The following is a 22,370-nucleotide window of genomic DNA, read 5'->3' as shown; positions in this document are numbered from 1 at the left end:
ATTCGACCGCAAATATTTTCCTATGGGATTTTCCCATTGTTCGAGGCTACCACTTTTCCTGACAGCCTCTAACATACCGTCAGTGTATTTTAATATTAACTTTACTTCGGTAGGTTTTTATTGCCAGAACTTTAATATAACTTCTTTCTCGTGTCTTTCTCTAAACTCCTAACCCAGGTCGGGGATCCTTTGTTCGTCCTTTGATGGGCTTCTGCCGAGAAGCCCTCCTTTCGGCGCCACTGATTCTGGGGTGGGTCCACTGTGTGGGCGGGGGAGTAGGACCCCTGGAGAGGGTTGCCTCAGCAACCCATGTCGCACTCTATCCTGATAGGCTGGAGGGTCTCCCACCAAGATGACCACTCCACTGTGTGAGTGACAGCTAGACTGTATGAATGGGGATCTTTTTGCATAAAAGCAGGGTCCTGAGGACTGGAAGAGCAAGACGTCGCCACTGCAACTAAGAAGCCGAAGAGGAGAGAAGCCAAAGACATCTGCAACGACTGAACCACTGGTGAAGCCCTGCTGCAGCGTCTCACCACTTTTCTCCACACAACGAGAGAAGATCTTCACCTGCAAGAGCCTTCTTCCCTTGAGCTGGTGGGGCCAACCAGTTTGCCAATCGCCTTCCCAGACCTGCCTTGGTCGAATCTCCCGTACCCTGTACTCGGTGGCCGGATAGTCAGGCACCAGTCCACCCGGACCGCGATTTAAAGGAGCGTACCTTTGATTCGTCGGGCAGCACTACGGCGTGTTTCATCCCTGGGTAGTGTAGTAACTCGAACCTTCCTCCACGACGCGAGCCTGCAGTTTGGGTGATCCAGTAAAGGAAGAGAGGAACTACCAGAAACAACCGCCACCGCAGGAGCCACTTCTCCATTTAAAGGTACATTGCTCCGCCAGGCCGCCCTTTCTTTGCGGTAGCACTAAAGGGGTTTTAAATCCTTTACCTTCCTGTTCGGTTGGCTGCCCCACTCTCTTAACATTGTCTTTTCTACTTCTGCATCTGCCTCTTCAAAATCGTTAACCAAAAACTAGACTGCAGCCAAGAGAACATTTTGCTCCTGGGCCCTTTCCCTGTACCAACTGACTTTGGCACAGGCCTACTGACTCTGGTCACATTTGTTAGACCTGCCTTCTTTAGATTGATTTTCATCTAGAACTGTGTGGTGCACCTAATTCTTACAACTACCCTTTCCTTCCCATTTTTAAAGCTTGTGAAATGCAATTTTGCTCAGTTTTCATTTAAGTTTTGCCTATACTGATGCACTGTCTTGCTTAAACTGGCCCACAAACTTAGGGGAAGTGTTGCTAGGGTGTGTAAGAAACTATTTCTGAATAACTTGTGTTTTCCCTCCCTTGTAAGGAATTGTCAGAGTATCCCTTGTGTGTAGTTTTCACTGTGCCATTTTGCTCAGTTTTCACTCTGGTTCACTTGGTCTGCAATTTAACTTGGCATTGTGTATATTTTTCCTCTGACTTTATTTAACTTGCTTGATGACTGTGATACATGTGTTTTATTAGAAGTGTAGAATATAAATATATAACGACTTTTTAATACAAAGCTTTGGTCAGTGTTTCCTTGTGCCATAGTACTGAAGGCCTATTGTGTAAACCCTGAATACTGCTCATCTCCCTCTTGAGATAAGTCTGACTGCTCAGCGACAGCTACCAACTAAATCGTTGTGGTACAGACTGATACCAAAGGGGATTTATTGCTCTCACCTGTAGTCTTAATCTTGTGTAGTGCTCCCTAAGGGAACTACCCAGGATTATGCCTAACACATCACATATCCACTTGATCAAACACAAACAACTGCTTCTGTTCATAAAAAAGAACACACTATAGAAAACGTAATATGTTAGTGTAAAATGACAGGTGGGATGGTAGGAGATGTGGGTGATCTACTGGTAACATTTTAAAGACTCCACTTGAACAGCATGTGTGATCTTGGGCCAACCGATTTAACTCACAGGGCCTAATGTTCCAAATTGAGATCTCCGGAAGTTATTCAATTTAGTTTGTACTATAAAACAGAAAAACAAGCGTCATCACTTATATGACATTTCAGGTTTTACGTGGCATAAGATGACAGTACTTGGGTGATTGAGGCTGCACTTGACAATGATCACAACATTTCATGTGATGACTTTAAATGGCATCCTCAGCTTAACCTGGTACCTGGTATACAATGATACAATTAGGTTATATGAGATTGCGCTTGGCAACAGCAGTGCCTGGAATGTGAGGCAATATTTAGAATATTATGGCTGGACTGTGAGACTTTATAGACTGACTGTTACTCACCGGACGGGAAGTATACCAAATCGGTGGCCGGAAGGCACAGGACTGAACTATTGATTGAAGAGCTAGGTCGGGGCCTCCGACCTAGCCTCCTCTCTGTGAGGGCACAAGACCTTTTTAACGATATGACTCTCTGCTGGGTAGGACCAGGCAGAGGGACTGATCGCTCAAAAGGGCGGGGAGGACACGCCGCCAAGAACCCAGCTGTAAAGGAAAAACAAGAGGTGAGCAATTGGAAATTTAAGAAAGATCCCTTTCCCTCGATACTTCTTTCTAGTAGTACCTGAACTATGCCCTCCCCTTGTTTCAAGGTAACCGGAACCACCTACAAGTAAGAGAGGAAAATGTAACCTATCCTGACTATAGTTGTCAATTAGCTAAGGAGAATGGATAATCATACAAAAGAAAACCCTTACCACTGATGTGCTGTTTGAGTCTGTGTTGTCCCAAAGAGTTCATAAAAAACGGAAGTGCAAAATAACAAATGGGAAGGTTAGTTAGGGAAACTGAACCCGGGCGGAACGAGGGCCGCACTAGAGTCGGGTAGGTGCACTATCCGCAAAGCGTCCCTGTGCACTACTGAAGAATGTACAATGGAAGTCTGATTGTGGAAAGGATGGTAACAGTAACAATAAAGGACACAATTGAGTTGGAGTATTGCGGGTGATATAGTTCAGCGGCAAGGTACAATGAGTACAGGAGATATGCTTGTTAGCAAGTGGTGAAAAGAAGAGTCTTACCGATGCCGTGATCACAAGGTTCCAAAAGCGGCAGGCACAAGCAGTCCGTGAATGAGGAAACAGGTCTGGTACACGGGTAAGTAGTTTTCCAAAAAGCGGCAGGCAAAAAGCAGTCCGTGAATGAGGAAACAGGTCTGGTACACGGGTAAGTAGTTTTCCAAAAAGCGGCAGGCAAAAGCAGTCCGTGAAAGAGGAAACAGGTCTGGTACACAGGTAAGTAAAGTAGGATTGAAGACGGAACTTCTAAATACCGGGATGCAACTTTAAACAGAAGCAGCGTTTCGCCCGGTTCCGAGGTTTAAATCAGGAAGGAGAAGGCGGAACTGGACGAAACCGAGGCTCACGCATCATTGCCTCTCAGCTGACAGCGGGAGGCGGAAAGCTGGGAATTGTAGTCCAAACTTGCCGCAGAGTGCTGCGGAGTGAGCCGAAGCCACTATTTTCCAGGGCAGTTGCCAGTGGGCGTAGAATGGGTTTGCAATATGACGCATACCCTTACGGAGGGCAATAACCTTCCTGCGGGCCTGCCGAGGCGTAACACTGACATACAAAACAAACCCAGAGATTATTTTTGGTCAGACTACTTCAGGAAAATCTTTATCCCACAGCTGCTGGAGGCAAACTGAAAACAAACAGAGCAACCCTTGTACATAAAAAAAGTAAGTCTCCCTCCCTCACAAGTGTTATATCCTTGTGATCACATAGGTTTCAATACAAAGTGAGTGGAAGTGTCTTTAACCTCAACAAAGTCTAACTAATTTTAAATAGTGCTCCATTGCATGCTCCATTGAAGCCTAGGTGCCCAAGATCGACTACGTAGTTGGCGAGTCAATAAAACTTGCAGTTGTGCAAGGGGAAGTAACATAATTAGTTTCAATTCCGTCTTTGCAGACTAGCAAAAGCAGGAGCCATTATCAGTACATATTTCCTCATGGCCCATAGCGTGTAAGCAGTCTACAATTAGGATTCTCAATAAAGGCAGGACACCGTGCATTATGGAAACGCCTGAAGAGCCAATTGACTCAGTGAGCCAGCCCCACTAGGAGAACTTGTGTCTGTTTTAATAATAAATAATAAATAATAATAATAATATTATTATTATTATTGGATAGTGAATGGCAGCTGCATACATACGAATGCGGGACAAAGTTTAAGATATATCATCTCAAAGGTGTGGAATGCACTTGCATCATTCAGAACCTATTACGGCACATAGTTCTCCCTCGCAGGCCAAGATAGTGTAAGGAGCCATACGATTTTCTAAGACCATAGGGCGCATGGGTACTTGTTCATGGTTCATTTCGGTCATAGTGCCAGAATTATTATTGACCACTTTTCTAACACGAAGGACAGTCCACAAATTCTGTCTTGGTTGGGTTTGATGCAACAATGGTCTGGGGTGTTGCCCATAGCTATGCCAGAGGTTACTATTAATTCAGAACTCACCAGCCATCACACCTTTTGTTTTGGTTTGGTTAGATGCCTACCCTGGGTATTAGGGAATCCATGCCTTCAGCAAACTCGTCCAACCCTGATTTCCCATCTTGTGTTGTGGGTTGAGGGTAACTTTGTTAAGAGTCTGATAGCGGGCAAGCCATATCCAATGTAACAGGATCCTGATTAATCTAATGTGAGCCAACTATAAGCAGAAATTGCAAAAATTAAATAGCTGCCATAGTATGTGGTATAGCATGACTGTGTAGAGGAGAACCCTATTTTGAGAAAGAAAGTAACACCATTGACAGTGACATTATTTGAACATTTAGACTTACTAATGGCCACAGATAATGTGTCATGATTTGTATAGCAGAGGAGCAATTTAGCAGGAGAGGAATATCTGATAGCAGCAGGTTTCTTTTTTATTTCAGAAGGAAGGGAAACATTTGAAGATTGGGCAAACCCAAATGAGGACCTATTTCCTTTACAAGCTTCAGGACCGTCTGACTCAGAAACAAGACAGAGTAAATGTGATGAGCAAGGAGTTCATCTATCCAACAGTTAGCTAAGTTCTGGATATAAGCATACAGCCAGTTAGCATGTAGATAGCTATTCTTACTTTCAATACACGGTGGAACACTATGGACTCTGGGATTATGACAAGTATGGAACAAGTTACTTACTGTAACTGTTGTTCTCCAGCATGGGTCTGGCATGGATTCACATGCTCATGAATATTCCCGTCGTCAGGCTGGGAATCCTCGGTAAAGAAAAAATCAGTTTCAGTTTCGTTTCTGAACTGTCTTTCTACTAATAAACAATCACTGGTCTCTCGGTCATACTGCCCCCAGCCAATGACTGCCCTCTACCTAAGCCCCTCCCTCTGGCAGCCATCTTCAGAGATGGTAGCACGTAAAGTGGCAGTAGGACCAAGAGAAGAGCCACAGAGGGGTTGGAGGGAGGGTTCGCATGTGAATCCATGCCAGACCCATGCTAGAGAATAAAAGTTATAGGTAAGTAACTTGTTCCTTCTCCAGCATGGGGTCTGGCATGGAGGCACAAGAATACATAGCAGTACACACATGCACAACCACGCGGGGTGGCAAGCCTCAACATTAAGCATTTCAACAACTCAATATTAAGCATCTCTTACCTCCTCACCAGGCTCACCTTCAAGCAAACAGGTTGTGCAGCACTGCTTGGCCGACTCTGGACTCCTCACTGGAATCCCGGTCGACACAGTAGAATTTCGTGGAGGTGTGTGTCGACCTCCAAGTAGCAGCCCTGCAGATGACCAGCAAGGGCACACCAGACAGGAACGCTGTAGTAGCAGCGATCGCTTTGGTCGAATGGGCTCTCGGACGGACTCTTGGACGGCCAGGCAACAGGCATGATGCAGCCGGAGAGTCATCTGGAAATGGAAGCCTTGGAGAGGGCCTTCCCTTGGTTCACAGTGTCAAAGTTCACAAACAGTTGTGATGTCTTCCGAAAACTCTTTGTGCGGTCCACGTAGAACTTCAGCGTCCTCTGAGCCGGCGACAAAGGCGACGGGAAGAAAACAGGTAACACCAAGGGCTCGTTGAGATGGAAGTCCGACGGCACTTTGGGCATGAAGGAGGGGTGAGTCCTCAGCACTACCCTTGTCTCTAGGAATGTCAGATACAGAGGCTTACAGGAGAGGGCCTGGATCTCTCCCACTCGTCGTGCGGAGGTGATGGCCACAGGAAACGTGCCTTCCACGATAGGAATTTAAGCAGCGCCAAATGCAAAGGCTCGAATGGAGGCCCCATGAGCCTGGTCAGCACCACATTGAGCTCCCACTCTGGGGCCGGGGCCTTCACCGGCGGGAACAAGTGGAACAGTCCTTTCATAAACTCCATCACCAGGCAGTGCGACCACAGCGACAACCGCCCCGGAGTTCAGGTGAAGCAGGAGATAGCTGCTAGATGAATTTTGATGGCGGCATGCGCCAGCCCCGCCTTGGCCAACGACAGCAAGTACGGCAGCACTTGAGGGGCCGTAATCCGTAGAGGGTTGATCTTCTGTGTCCGGCACCAGACAGAGAACCTCTTCCATTTATGCCCATAGCACTTAAGAGTCGAGGAAGCCCTGGCCTTGGCAAGCACCTCTTTGCAGTCTGCCGGGATATCCTAGCCTCCGAACTCTAGTGCTGCAAGAGCCAAGCCTGTAGGTTCAGCGATCCTGGGTCGTGGTGCAGGATCGCGCCTCCTTCACTGGCGAGAAGATCTGCGTCTGTCGACAGCTTGACTGGAGGGGACGCCGACATGTCCAGAAGGTCCGGGAACCATATCTGCCTCAGCCGCGATGGTGCGACGAGGATCATCCTGCACCGGGACCGTCTGAGTTGACTGATGAGTCACAGAAGCAACGGCAGTGGTGGGAACGCATAGAGGAACAGGCCGTCCCAGGGGAAGGAGAATGCATCCCCCAAGATCCCCGGCTGGGGAAACCTGCTGGTGAACCTCCGGCACTTGGTGTTTGTCGTCATCGCGAACAGATCGACCTGGGGGTTGCCCCATCTTCAGAACAGGAGATCTACTTGATCTTGTCGAAGCTCCCACTCATGGCAAGAGCACAGCTCCCTGTTGAGTGAGTCAGCGACAGTGTTCTTCACTCCTGCCAGGTGAAAGGGTACTAGGAATATCCCCTGGGCAACGGCCCAGTGCCACAGATCCTGCACTTCCTTGGAGAGAGCCGGGGATCTGGTGCCCCCTTGTTTCCGGATGTAGAACATTGTGGTGGTGTTGTCTGTGAAGACCCGTACGACTTTGCCCTTGAGGGACAGAAGGAAGGACCTGAGGGCCCAGAACACGGCCCGGAGCTCCAGGACGTTGATGTGAGCGACCTCCCCTCCGGGAGCCAAAGGCCTCTTGCGTGGAGAACTCTGGTGTGCGCGCCCCATCCCTCCAGGGAGGTGTCCGTCGTCACCGTTTCCTGATGCGCTGGGGCCTGGAAGTCCATACCCGCCACTTGTATCCAAATAGCATCGAGGAACTCCTGCAGCGGCTGCATTCTCAACCAGCACAGACGCACGAGGTAGATGCACGACGACATCATGCCGAGCAGGGACTTGATGGACCTCACCTGGCAACTTCCATGGTCAACAGCCGCTGTACCTTGCCCAGGATGGCTTTTATCCTCTCCTAAAACGGTGAAACCAGCCGCGCCACCATGTTGAGCCTGGCTCCCAGGAAAAGGGCGTCCTGCGATGGTACCAAGTGGGACTTCGCATTGTTTATCCCAGTTCTGTGAGCAGGAGGACAGTCCTCGCGGTGTGGTCGACGGTGAGTTCTCCTGATTTCGCTCGGATGAGCCAATTGTCCAGATAGGATAGGGGTAGACGTGGATCCCCTGGAGGCAGGGCCACACCGCCACCGGTGCCAGGCACTTGGTGAAGACCCTTGGTGCCGACTTCAAACCCAAGGGCAGTGCCTTGAACGGATAGTGTCGTCCCAGGACCACGAGGCGCAGAAACCTTTGATGTCCTCTGTGTATGGGGATGTGGAAGTATGCATCCTCCAGGTCCAGCGAAAACAGGAAGTCCCCTTCTTGCAGCTGTCCCAGCACGTGCTGAAGGATGACCATCTGCAATTTTTGAGATTTTATGTACATGTTGAGGCGGCGGAGGTCTAAGATGGGTCGCCACCCGCCGGTCTTCTTTCGGACGAGAAAGTACTGTAAGTATACTCTGGAGCCCTGGAATCTCTTCGGGACGAGCTCTATCGCGCCCTTTTCCAGCATTGTTCGTACCTCCAGAAGTAGCTGTGAAATGTGGTTTTCTTTCCTGGCCATCAGTGGAAAGTGTGGACACTTCCTTTGGAACTCCAGAGTGTGCCTGTGGGCCAGGGCATCCAGCACGCAACGGTCGGTGGAGATTGATTTCCACATGCTGACGAAGTTTGCCAGCCGGCCTCCCACTGGGGTGCTCGGGTGGGGGCCCGACTTTATGGCCGGTTAAGTCTTGCTTCGCCGAGGCCTTGCCACCTTGGGCCCCTTGGCGATGATGACGATGTCCACCGGCCTTGCTGCGGCCTCTGTAGGCTTCCTGCGACAAAGAGCCGGCCGTTTGACGGTACGATGAAGAGCTGCCACCGAATCCTTTGGCGGCACCTTGAGACTTGCCTCCGGAGGTCTGAAAGGACGGCCATCGCTGATGAAGCATGCCCAAGGCACGGGCCGTCTCGGTGTCTGCCTTGATGGCCTGCAGTGACTCATCCACCGTTTTCCCGAACAGGTTGTTCCCGTCCAAGGGCATGTCCAGTACCCTGGTCTGTACGTCCTGACGGAAGTCAGAGGCCCTGAGCCACCCGCGCTGGCGAAGGTAAACGCTGTTGCCCATCTGGCGAAAAACCTGTGAAGGCGATGTCCATGGCTACCGTGATGGTGTGGTCCGAAGCCACCTCGGCCTCTTGTAGGATTTCAAGGGCTTGCACCCTCTTGTCATCCGGGCGGAAGTCCGGGAGGGGGGCGATTTTAAACCACAGCGCCCTATCGTAGCGGGCCACAATAGCGGGCACGTTGGCCGTCTTGATGGTCGTCGCTGTCGACGAGATGACCCGACGTCCAATGGCGTCTAGCTTCTTCCCCTCGCCGTCCGGCGGGGAAGTGGAAGTCGATGCCCTTTCGCCTGTCAATTTTTTCTTAGCCACCGCAGAGCCCACTGAGTCCAGGGACGGCTGCGCCCTGAGGCACATAGGAGCGGAGTCTGGTACCCGGTACTACTTCTTGTACTGGTCTCTTTTCGCAGGGGCCGTAGGCGGGTTCTTCAGAAGGGACAATCCTTCATCCCAAATGTCGTCCAACAGCGGGACTGAGAGTACGGTCTTCCTCTTGGCCTATCGCCGTTGATACAGGAATCCTTCCTTCTTCTGCTCTTCCGGGCATAGCTGGAAAAGCTTTGAGGCCCTGGCGATCATGGTGTGAAACGAGCCAATTTCGTCGGGAGGGAAAGCCCAGGGAGGTGGCGATGGGAGATCTGTTCCGTCGTCATCGCCGCCGTAATCCATCCCCGTGGTCGCCGTCTCAGTCTCCATCTCATCACTTGGCAGAGGGGATGGAGGTGAAGGATTGAAGGGTGGGGGGCGGATGAACTCACCTCCGCTAGGCTGGAGGACTCCCCGACGGTCCAGGCGCTGCTGGATCGTCCGCCGGAGGTAAGGGCAATCTTGTCCTTATCTCTGTGCACAGGGTCTGCAGCGCCAGCAAGATGTCTTCCGACCTGTCCGGCGGTGGTGGTATCGGTTGCGATGGGAGCATCAGCAGAGGCGTGGTGTCCTCCGATTCCTCGTCGGCCTGCCGTTCTTCGCCGGCTCCACCATCGCTCTCCACGTCTGCCTCATCGGGATCCTTCCCGTAGGCCCTGACCTCCTCGAACCTCTTGTCCAGTACTGACTTGATGACAGACAGCTCGTCCTCGGAGGAGGTATCTGAGTCCGCTAGGACTACCGCACCCCCCCCGTCCTTCTCGGCCCAGGGCTTCACGGGGGTCTTTTCAATTGGTTGGAAACACAATTTCCTCTGGGATGGCAGGGAAACTCTAGGCCTAGAGGCCGTCCCCACTGGGGTCACCTCTGCGGGCTTTGCCAGGGATGCCACGACTCCCTCAATCGAGGCCTTAGCCGGGTGAATCTGGGCCTTCACGACCTTGGGTGCGTCTGATGCCTTCACTGTGGGGGGAGGGGGGTCACTGCCTCGCTCCCCCTTGGCTTTCTCCGTCGGGACCGGTCGGGGCTTCTGCCGAAGCTTACCCGGGTTCTCCGACTTCCTTTTCATCGAGCCGGAGCGTTGGCTCGGCGTTGACGGCGTTGGTGACGTTGCGCCAGGCCTGGCAGCCGAGGAGCCCGAACCAACGGCGATCACGGTGCCCGCGGACTCGCAGTGCTTTGCCTTCTGTTGGGCACCCATCGACAGAGCACCCTCAAAGGTATTAGAAGACCACTCAGACTTCTTCTTCTCACCTGCTGCTGGGCTCTTCGCCTCCAGCCAGTTAGCGAGTCGTGTAAGACGGTCCTTCATGGTCCGGACGGACATGTTCTTGCAGAACGCACAGTCCTCCTCCACGTGCGACTTGTCGGAGTGCCGGCAGTAGAGGCACCGGAAGTGCTCATCCTCCTTGAAGACGTTCTGCAGTCCACATCCTGGGCAGATCCTAAACAGCTTGGATCCGTCGGGGGTTGAGTCTCCTTTGTCTTGGGCCATGTCCACGCGTGGTAGGCCTTAAAAGTCTTCTGGAATCCTCCAAGAAGAAAAAATTCATTGAAATTTCACCCTTGAGGGGCGTAGACATTTCCGAAACAGGTCGCCATTAATAAGAAGATGAATCGGTGGAGCTTGAGGCTCAATTTGACCAATAAAATAAGAGTAAACTCTGAAAAAACCAATACGCAGTAAACGCTAAGCACGAGGACTCCCAACACTTGAACGTGCAGAAAAAATCTGAAGATGGCTGCCAGAGGAGGGGCTTAAGTAGAGGGCAGTCATTGGCTGGGGGCAGTATGACCCAGAGGCCAGTGATTGGTGATTAGTAGAAAGACAGTTCAGAAACGAAACTGAAACTGATTTTTTCTTTACCGAGGATTCCCAGCCTGACGACGGGGAATATTCATGAGCATGTGAATCCATGCCAGACCTCATGCTGGAGAATGTTACAATCAATACTGGAATCAGGGTAATGAAATAAACAAAATTCATGCACACATACAAGAAATTCTCTCCATAACAATAAATACAGATATTATGTTAGATGGTGTACTTTCTATCCCACTGTGCAATACACGAGTAGGACATGAGAGTTTGCAGGGATTTCTTAAAGACAGTCCACCCATATCTATCCCACAGAATATTTGAAGAGAGTAAGCCAGAAGTATTCTGTTACAGGAATACTTTTCTCATAAATGAATAATTCTAGTCTGCTGCTAAACAACTTATCCACCAATGGCTCAATGATATCCGCCTAGGAGTTGATCCACAATCCCGGACTCAGCTGAATTCTTGGGATTCCCCATTAGTAGCAGCCTGTCCTTCCAGAAACTCCTAGCCAACTAGCCCCAAACAGCCTGGCTCAGAATTTTCACCCTTCACACAATCAAACCCTTCATCACGCTGTAGGATGTCTGGACCATAGTGCGGGCCCTTGTGGTCTTGCTCATCGATGGGGAAAATGCCCTTATGATGGGGCTTCCAGCGGCTCACTTGGCTCCCTAAAAGCAGTACCGCACACTGCAGCATGTCTTATTACAGGTGCACAGAAATGTGACTGAATCACCCCTGTCCTATGTGAAGTACAATGGCTTCCTCTCCAGGCCAGGATGCTGTTCAAGACTGCATGTATCACCTACAAAGCAGTAACAAGTAGCACACCAGCGTCCCTGATGGCTAAGCTCCACATACATGATGGCACAGGCTCTTCACGCAGCACTTTGACCTGCCGGCTTGAATCACAGCAAGTCTGCAAAGAGAAGACCGGGAAACAATCCTTCTCTTGTCATCCATCTCTGGAAATGGAGCCCGGTGTTGGCTCAGAATGCCCCCACAATTCTACAGTTTCACAAATCTCTCAAAACAGAGCTTTTTCAACAACACCTGACCAAGGACTGATTCCAATGGATGCACACACCGCTGCACAGACCCCAATTTACAGTATTGCGCTACTGTTAAAAGATGCCAGCCCAAATGTTGGCTAGCCACACTCTGTTCATCCCTCCGCTGCTCTCGAGCTACATCTGCACTTTAAACATGAATATAAAAAAATAAATACAAATATTTTGCCCAATATGAATGAATATGAGGCTTGATCGTGGGTATTGTAAGGAAAGCATGGTATCAAACAGTGAAGACAGACACAAGTGATCACATTTCAAGGGTGTTTATTGAACTTCAAATGGGTTGGTTAAACACCTATCTAAATCTAAGGATGTGAGCAAGCTACGACCATCAAATAATAACGCAGTCCTAGTCAAGTCTTTGTCAAATAAAAGGGCCTATACTAATAAACCTATTGCCAATCCTTACTTCTAAGTACAAAAGGGTGTGGGACAATGGGGTTTGCAAAAAGAAAAGTGTTCAAGAAATAATATGTCAGGACGGTTGAGCAGTTGGCTTCCCTTCCCACATTTTCAGAACGGGGTAAAGCGGAACGTTCGAGCTTCACACACACTCTCAGCCACGAGGATACATTTCAACTCACAGACATCAGGGTCTTTTGGTAAAGCCTCTTTTACAATAACAGTGTCTCCCTGCAGAGGGTCTGTTGTAACAAACAAAGTCTCAAAGTTCCATTCCTATCAGGATTTTTACATGCACAGGTTCTCGCTTTCAATGTTCATTGTGGGTCGCCCTCTCCAGACTGAGACCTCCTTTTATCAAAATGTTCAGATTCAGACCATGGACCTCCCTCGTTCGGGATCGGATCCTCTTCTGACCAAAATCAAAGGCTTTGGAATGTGCGAAGGGTTTTGTTTCAACCGTTGCAGGACCAATTCGATTTACTTCACACAATTGTTTTCATCAATATTCTACTTTCAATTCTCTTGGCGGGATACCTTACAAAAACCTTTGATTAAGCACATTCACACTGCCGGACCACTCCATCAACGGTATCATATCTTGCCTTCTTAAATTCAACCATTCATCAGCAGTTTAGCTTTACTCGCGTCTTTCATCACACGCTTTGAACAATGTTCGTTCCAGCGCTCATTATACAATATTGCCGCTTGCAACCTTGACTTTAACACGGTCCGGTCTTGCATCGGCCTCCTAAACTCGACGGCTGTGTTGATCTCTCTAGTGCTTCATTGTTATTGGAACCAAGGACAATACTAGGGCGGCTGCTGCTGCTCCTCCCCACCTCGGTTAGTTATGCAGGAGGGCCGTTAGTACCTTTGACACACAATGCAGGAATCTTCAGTCTGGTTTCCTGGTCTTCAGTTTTCTGCCTTGAAGGTTTCTCGAAAGTAATAGCGTCTTGCTGAAAAGTTCAAGGTTATTTCCCTTCTTACGAACCCTTCTGGGTTTGCTGTCTTTCTCCCCTCGTTCAGCTGCCGAGTCAAAACTGCAGTTCTTTCGTGTGTTTTGCCTCGCTCAGAGAGTGCTCTCATGCTCCACCTTTTATCCGTGTGGGGAAGTTTAATGGAAGTCAGGTTTGAGTGGTCAGTAATTACCTAACTTCACCTGACCATAGTAGCAGGACATGTCATGTACACTGCTAGGGTGCGAGTCTTTTTTTCTCCCATTGTTGGCTGTCCGTGTGAAAGTGCTGAAGAAGGTGAAGGGGGGGGGTGAGGTTAAGGCTCCCACATATACTACCTGGTAGGATGGGGTAAAGGTGTTTCAGGGGGAGGGATAACGCGTCTCGCCTTCCGGCGTCCCACTCCCCGAAGATGCCTCGCCCAGGTGATCCTCCCGCACTGGTCCACCCACAGGGTCTGGATCCAAAGGCGATGGCCATGCCCTGGCCACCTGAGAGAGAGATCCGCGGGGACTAGCGAGTGAGACACCTTGAGGTTTCTCACAGTATACCGAGGGCTGCAGATAGTTCACAGTTTACATAAAACTTTTTTCAACTTTATATTGATTTTACTCCAAGCAGGATTGATATCTGTCTACCACACCAAAGAAATCAATCAGGAGAAATTGAGGGTGGTGAGGCACTTTGATTATATCAATAGACACCATAGACCATTTTGTAATGGCCCGCTGCTCGGCTTTAGCTGGCCCTGGTTGCTATGCACTGTTCCCCGACCCTTTGCCTCAGAACTCTCCTCCTTTGCTTTTTGGTTGCATATTGTCCATTCTTTCTACCATCACACAACACACTGAATGCTTCACCAAAAACACATTCACCAGCAGCAGCACCACAGAGGAGCTGAGAAGCCCCTGCACGACAAAATTGCCACATGTCGCGGACCGATTTACACCAGCTATCACATTTTGTCCACAGTTTCATTAATAATTTTAATATGGTACAAAGAATGCTAACATTTTAAAAAGCTAGCTACCAGTGAAGAAAAGAAGAAGAAAATGACCAAGACAACTCAAATATGCTCTTTAGTGTTTGTTGCTGGGATCCTGGAGGATTCGTTTTTCACTGCATCCATTTACTCGCAAGAGTAAGCTTCTGAATGACATCACTGAAGTGGCATTGGCAGGTGCTGCCCACGTCCTGTCGTGATATGGGTCACCACAGCTTGCAGCCATGTGGTCCAAAAATGGTAGTAACATGACCAAAGCTCAAAGGATGTGATTCTATCTAGGAATACCATATTTTATACACATACACAATATTATTTTTGTATATAGTGGCTTTCAAATATATCAATTTCTAAACTCCCACTGCGCTCTGATCTTCGTGTGAGGGGAGGTCCTAAATGGATCACTCCACCTGCCTGTCCATCCAACCACCTCCTCTTCACACTGTTCACTCTCTGCAGTACACCCCGGAACACCCATCCCTCCACAACTCCCCTCACCACATCCACTATCATGCTACACCCATCTCCCTTCTTCCTTTATCCAGAGGACACTGCCAAACCCTTATCACTCTCCCTTTCTCACTCCTGCCCCAAAGGCGGTTTTTGCCCCTTCTCCAACTCAACCCTGCCCGCTTACTAATCCTCCTCGACTGACTTTCACTTTCATGATTGCGCAATGGATGTTTTGCACACGTCACATGCGTGACATTGATTTTGCAGTTTTGAAAGCGCAACGATAGCACCATGTCATTTACTTATAGTTTTAGACATCTATGACTGGACAGGAATCATTGAGGCTTTGGTGACAATAAATAAAAATTGTGCGCTTGCAGGATTCAGTTTGAGATTAGTTGGACATACAAGAAAAAATAGCTTTTAAGCAGTTGGCGAGTTAAATTAGAACCTTCATTCAGAACATGCTCAAGCATAGATGTCTACAATTTAAATATTACTTTATTTACAAGGTCAAAGAGGCCTCAGACCACTAAACCTAAGTTATTACATCAGAAAGGAAGACAGGATACATAGGTTAGTCATAACAGTGGGTATATATGGAGCACGCCAAAAACAATGCAAACCTGCAACCTGCTTATTAATGATAGATCTTCCAGTGGCTCCATGTACAGATTAAAAAGTAAAGGTGGCACTATTGACTGAAGAAACTCTAAAGTGGGTGCAAACAGATCTAACTATCGCAATGGAAACAAATTGAGTGAGATTCAAGAAAACCGGCTCGCACCATTCCAGAGCCACTGGGCCAGTAAAAGGATTTATACTGCAAAAGGTGAGAACATTTCAGCATCCAGCTTTCTGAAGTTAGGGCAACATTTGCTGCTTGCAGGACTAACCAGACACTGTTGCTGTCGACCTGCTGGTAGAACCTTAGACGGCAACCTATAAATGCAATTCAATAGAATGAGTCAAACCCAATGCCTAGCCTTGGCAATAAGATGTTAGGCAGCCCCTTATAATCAGTAATGGTGAATGCTACAATCGTTCCGGCATAAACAATACAGTATCAACTTTATTCACCACATGATCCACATTATCCATTCAGGTCACCCATTCCGATTATGTGGCACGTTTAATCATAAAGACATAATGACAAGGGGATTGTCTGACAGAAAATAATACAAATGCAATATCACTCAAGTGCTATAATTTTCTCGTGTATATTTTCAGCAGATTTGACACTTGTCCCAACTTTAAAAGGTGTGCAAATATTCCCTGCTGTATGGAGGAATGTATGTGCTGCAACCAGGAGTTCCTAAACGTTGGACATATCAACATTGAATCATAATTAGTGACATGAAAGATGAATACTTGAGTGGTACATGTTCAACAAAGCATCCCATATCGTCTGTGAGAGGGATTAGAGAGAAATACGCCATGGTCAACCGGGGAGAGAGTGACAGAAAAGGAGAGACACCTCAGAATCAATGAATGCTTTAGCAGCACAGGATACTCTTGTGGTCAATAGTCATTTGAATCTGAGGGTGTGGAGAGAAATGCCCTGAGCACAGGCTCCTGGATGCTTAGAGGGGATGTGGTAAAACACAGTATCCTGTGAACACCTAGTGAGTGTGCCAATCATGGAGAGTGAGAGAGTCACATCGCCAATTACCTGAAACGCCTCTGCATAGGTCACTGCCAGCTGTGCCTGATCATACAGCATCTTCTCAAAGTGAGGTACATGCCAGCTCTTGTCTGTGGAGTATCTGTGGAAACCCTGGAAAAAGAAAGCGTCACAGCTGTGATTCTCCCACCTACAGCACTAGGAGGAACAGTGGTATATCTATAATCCCATATACTCTGCACGTTGGCAATAACAGAGGGGAGTTTTCACGTTGACTTTAAGATCACTAGTCTGCAATGAAGAGAATGAGTTTAAGATGCTACCTACATGACCCTATACGGAGTGCATTATGAGGCTGGAGGGAGGAACGATGAGACAGGGCGATTGTTGTCATCCCATTTCTACTGGACTGTGGAGAGAGAACTGGAACAAGTTGCCTCTTGTGACTGATGGAAGTTGTTTTGATCCTACATCCAATGCACAACCTCAGGGATGCAGAATGGTTACCACAGCAAATGGCTCTGAAGCAATGTTTCATCTTGCAATGTAGCCAAGGTATCCCTTCTGCACTGCATAGCACTACACTATCTGGTATCTAACACCTGGATGTTTAGCAAACCACACAAATAACAAATAAGGGGCCTCAGATCACCCATTCTACTGGAATTACTGAAACTCAAGCATACTGGAATTACTGAAACTCAAGCATAAATGGTTAAAAGACTAAAATTGGCAGGCAACATTAGAATGCTTGGACAGCAGTTTCAGCGAAACTTTGAACTGTGCCTCTAACTTTAAAATTATCAACATCTTACTGCCAATGTCCTCAACACTTACAGGAATACATGATCAATAGTCTGCAGTTGTTGAACAGATAACCTGAAGCCTGGGCGGCTGCAGACTAAGATGGAAATGCATTACCACAGCCTTGGCTGTCTCGTTTAACATAAATAGTATGCCAGAATTTAAGCGAATCTTAAGAGCACTTTGTTGGTATTAACGCTGCCAAAGTATGAACAGAACTAACATGTTTACAGAGACAAGTATAAGGACACACACTGGAAGAATGGATGGTTGCAGGTTAGTATAAAAAGCATCGGCCGCAGTGTGTGTGTGCGTGTGTTTGTGTCTCTCTCAGGGAGAAAAAGGTGGTTGGGGGTTCTGTAATATGAGGGGGGTAGTGCCGGCCAGGATTATGGTGAATTAGCGAACATGTGTGAAGGTTGTGACTGAGTTCCATTTGTAGAACTCAGCATGAATGGATGCAACAGAATAGTAGGGACGCAGCATGTGAGGAGTGAGGCTTAGTCCTCTTTCATAGGCAAAACAGACAGTGCTCTTTCTAAGAAAGCTAATTTCTATCTTACCCAACCAACATGGTCATGGATCCCACCACATGCTATCATCTTCAAAGTGTGCAAAGCCATTTGTAATGCACGCACGCCATCGGGGAGTGTCCGTCTCAAAGCCCAGGCAGAGAAGAGGAAGTTCATAATCACTGAAAAAGGAATACACAGGGGTCAGTTGGTGCTTTTAACTGCTGAGGTCTGAGGCTGGCTGACATTTGGGAGGTACTAACCAACCTGGGGTGGGAAACTTGGGAAAATCTGAAAAACCACCATATTCTTCATCATACATATCCTCCAGCTGCTGCAAACATTTGGGCACCACATCATAGTAGGAAGGTAGTCTCTCTCCAGACTTTACACCCGAGCTTGACTGTAATGCCACAAAGATCCTCTCACTATTTTCCAGGAGCGCATCTTGGTTATTTTCCCACTGCAAAGGGAAAAAAGAAAGCATTTAGTTATGCAGTCAGCAAACGTTCCAGGGAACAATACAATTATAGAACTTCTAAATCATATTCCTTTGTGGATGTTCCTAATATAGTATCAGGCATTGGAAACATTCACCAAGCACCAGGCCTGATCCCGGAATAGCCAGGGGCACTGCTAAAATCCACAAAGGCACTAGCTCTGACAAAACCATTCTACCTCCCACCTTCCCTAATTTACTTGTATCAGCATTGGCAATATTCACCATAACTCTAGAACCATTAATTTAAGTGTTTCGTAACTGCCGATATTCACGTTTTAGCCTCTTTGCATATTGCCCATAGATGTACTTATTGTTAATGTATTTATTGTTCACTTGTTAGGTGCTTACACAGGAAGCAAATACTGTTTCAAAGTGCCCACAGGGCAACAGGGAGGGGGCCGGGGATGATAGACAATGTAAATTACAACAATGTTAAATAATTGAGTACAACAAAATAAGAAGTGACAATGGGGAGGGGAAGACGAACCTACTATGCATTGTGAATATTCAGAGCATGCAAGTGCAGAGGGGAGAGGGGTATAGGATAGGTGCTATGGTGCTCATGGAGAGCAGCAAGTAAAGTGCTATGGAGAAATAAGTGCAGCCTCCAGTGGTGGAGGGTGAGCCAAAGAAAGTCCAAAGGATAAACAGCAGCTGGGATGATAAGATGTTGGAGGTCAGGGCCCTGAGGATGCATAAGGGCCCTGCACACCAGTCAAGCTACTTTGCGATTAGCATGAGAGATAGGGAAGGAAGGAGGAGGTAAAGAGGAAGGTCTCGAGGCTTTTCCGGAACTTAAGGAGGTCCTGCTCAAGAGGGAGGCTGTTCCAAAGAAGAGAGCCCACTGAGGAAAGAAATCGACCACCAGCCCTCTGTTTAGCAAACCGCTTCACACGCACGGAGTTGGGGCCACAGGAACGCAGGTGTCTAGAGGGGGAGTATTTGGTCAGAAAGAGTTGCAGATAGATTGGCCCCTGGGCCCCGACAGACTTGTGGATTATGCAGAGGGATTTGAATGTAATCTTTGCTGCGATTGGTATACTTTCATGGTGGCTGGTAGGAATACAGAATACTCAGGTATTACTTATATCCAGGTAGGCAGCCAGGATTAGAAATTACATAGCCAAAGGTAATATTGTTGTCCTGCACCCAAGGACTAATCCTGACCACGATTCAGAGATTAGCAATATGCACCAAGACTTTCTGATGGACTTGGATCTAATGTCAGTTATTGCCAACAGCTCCACCTGAAACTATGTTCATTTAAATACCAATATCCACAAAACCTGACCTTGAGTGAACATAAGGCCCTTGCAATATCCATTCAATGCTCCAGGACCAAAGGTTGCCCAATTATCTAGGACCATTTCTGGATCCCCCATAGAGCTTTACAATACTTGGTCATACAAATACCCAACATTGATTTGAGATTATTTCCCAATTACTGGTTTTACCAATGTCTTTAGGACTAATCCAACAGAGGCCATGGTGAAATCAAACAATAATTGAGGACTACTGGCCAAAGCAGACGGCCATGTCAGCATCCGCCACACCTCAGTAACACGTCCAATTAAGCTCTAGGTCACAAGGGCATCCCACTGCAAGCATGACTAAATCTACAAAAACCCAAAGCTTTTTCCAACTCATCTCACCAAACAAAACCGAGCCAGACACATTTTACACAAATCCCACAGCACATAACCTCCAGAACACATATAGAGGTACGTCTGTCATAGCCTGAAACATCAACTGTGCTCAACAACAACTAAGATTGCTTTGATCTTAAAAGTAGGAAGTACATATCTCCTTTGTTTCAAAAACATTATGGCACTCGTGCACCTCTGCATCTTATTTCTATCCTTATAAACAACTGTGGACTAGTTAGTGATGTCATCTGAACAATGCCAGGTACAGAACACATGTAACTGCTCCCAATACCCTCACACACTCTGCAGCATTACCAAAAATAATCGGAGACACCGGAAACTGGTGTGCCCGCATTGTTCGTGCAAAGCTGAAGTAAACTGTTTTGTGGATGGTGACAGAGCAGTACTTGTTTTTTTAAATATATTTTTGCCAGAGCTGAACCTAAACTTGCTACTCTGCAACTGTGTCAGGATTCTTCTATTCTGCCCCATTATCCCCTGTCACTGATGGGCAGGTAGCAGTCCATGGCTGAATCACTTACAAAGAGACCCATACAGAGGCAATCCAAATCTACAGAAAACTTTGTGAACATCTGCAAAAATTACATAGTTACAGAGGGTACTATCTGCTGGATCCGTCCAAACACATCAACATTTGTAGGTGCTTCCTAAAATTTGCAGAGAATTGTGAAAGTCTTTGCTCATAGCAAATCTGCATTTTCTGCAACAGCCCCATCCAGGAGAGATTTTTGGATCACCCTCCAAAGTGTTATACAGCTGGAAATCCAGCCAATAATATCAATTGAACACATATTTATACCAAAAAGGTCAAGTCTAGGATGTGGGCAGCTTTACTCACTTCAAATAAGCACTACTATTTCGGGCAGGAGCCCTGCAGCACCTCTTCTCGGCTGCTCTGCGCACCGGCGCTGGATTGGAGCTGCTGGAGCAGCGTCCTCACCATTGCTGTGTCGAGTGCGGCATTTCAGCTGACCTGATCCTCTCGAGACACGCGTCTCGTGGCCTCCACCCCCCACCCTGACTGTGGTTGCACTCTGTGCATGCATATTTCGCTGGGGCAGTGGTGGATCCCAGGAGTCCACCCGAGGCGACCGAGCGAACCTACCCGCAAGATGGCCGCCGACCCGAACACGTTGCTTGCGTGACTACTGGTTGCCTAGCAACCACATTTGCATTTACTCGGAACGTGAGGACCTGAGGCGGAAGCCGGCAATGCATGTCCGAAGGCCCGCAGATCAAAGGCCCTTCCTGTCTGCCCCTACAGCCTCTCTGCCACTACTATTTCGGGCAGGAGCCCTGCAGCACCTCTTCTCGGCTGCTCTGCGCACCGGCGCTGGATTGGAGCTGCTGGAGCAGCGTCCTCACCATTGCCGTGTCGAGTGCGGCATTTCGGCTGACCTGATCCTCTCGAGACACGCGTCTCGTGGCCTCCACCCCCACCCTGTGCATGCACATTTCGCTGGGGCAGTGGTGGATCTCAGGAGTCCACCCCAGGCGACCGGGCGAACCTACCCGCAAGATGGCCGCTGGCCCGAACGCGTTGCTTGCGTTCCTACTGGTTGCCTAGCAACCACATTTGCATTTACTAGGAACGTGAGGACCGGAGGCGGAAGCCGGCCCTGCACGTCCGAAGGCCTGCAGATCAAAGGCCCTTCCTGTCTGTCCCTGTCCGCACCAGGCGGCACGGCGCGGGACTCTGCTCCGCTTATTTACATTGTCACATTCACTGGCACCTCTACGCTACCCACTCTTCATTGCACACGCGCCGCCTATTTTCGAGCAGACTCCGACTGTCTGGAACAATCCCCACCTGTAACTATCCGGTAAGACTTGTGCCCAAGCGCTGCCTTTCCAATGAAGTTTGCTATGTGTCTTTGTTCACTGCATGGCACATCCACGGCATACACTATGTTCAACTAGCATGTGTAGAGCGCTCACTTCTACCGTCAACAGTTGTCTTTGTCTCATAACACAGCCGACACCTATTGCTGTCTCCCGTGCACCATGTTGGCATGTGTCCTATGATCCTTGACAGACCACATTGATTGTTGTGTTGCACCTTATGGTCCCCTACAGACCACATTGATTGTTGTGTTGCACCTTATGGTCGCCTACAGACCACATTGATTGTTGTGTTGCACCTTATGGTCGCCTACAGACCACATTGACTGTTGTGTTGCACCTTATGGTCGCCTACAGACCACATTGACTGTTGTGTTGCACCTTATGGTTGCTGTTGTGTTGCACCTTATGGTCGCCTACAGACCACATTGATTGTTGTGTTGCACCTTATGGTCGCCTACAGACCACATTGATTGTTGTATTGCTCCTTATGGCTAC

At 48.2% G+C, this 22,370-nt stretch overlaps 1 protein-coding gene across 2 annotated transcripts in view; it reads right to left on the bottom strand.

Annotated features, from left to right (window-relative positions):
* Positions 1–22,370, bottom strand: part of SPATA20 (spermatogenesis associated 20) — a 2,241,715-nt gene that overhangs the window by 1,092,286 nt on the left and 1,127,059 nt on the right. For both annotated transcript variants that reach the window (XM_069654894.1, XM_069654895.1), the window contains exons 6-8: positions 18,129–18,324; positions 17,913–18,043; positions 16,594–16,698 (exon numbers count right to left, since the gene is read on the bottom strand). In XM_069654894.1, the coding sequence (XP_069510995.1) occupies positions 16,594–16,698; positions 17,913–18,043; positions 18,129–18,324 (432 nt within the window). The remainder of the gene's footprint in view (positions 1–16,593; positions 16,699–17,912; positions 18,044–18,128; positions 18,325–22,370) is intronic.

This window comes from Ambystoma mexicanum, chromosome 3q, assembly GCF_040938575.1.
Source record: "Ambystoma mexicanum isolate Mex_15411 chromosome 3q, UKY_AmexF1_1, whole genome shotgun sequence".
In the NCBI taxonomy this organism is placed as follows: Eukaryota; Metazoa; Chordata; class Amphibia; order Caudata; family Ambystomatidae; genus Ambystoma; species Ambystoma mexicanum.
The sequence above is the reverse complement of the archived record's forward strand: the minus strand, read 5'-3'. Positions and strand labels throughout refer to the sequence as shown.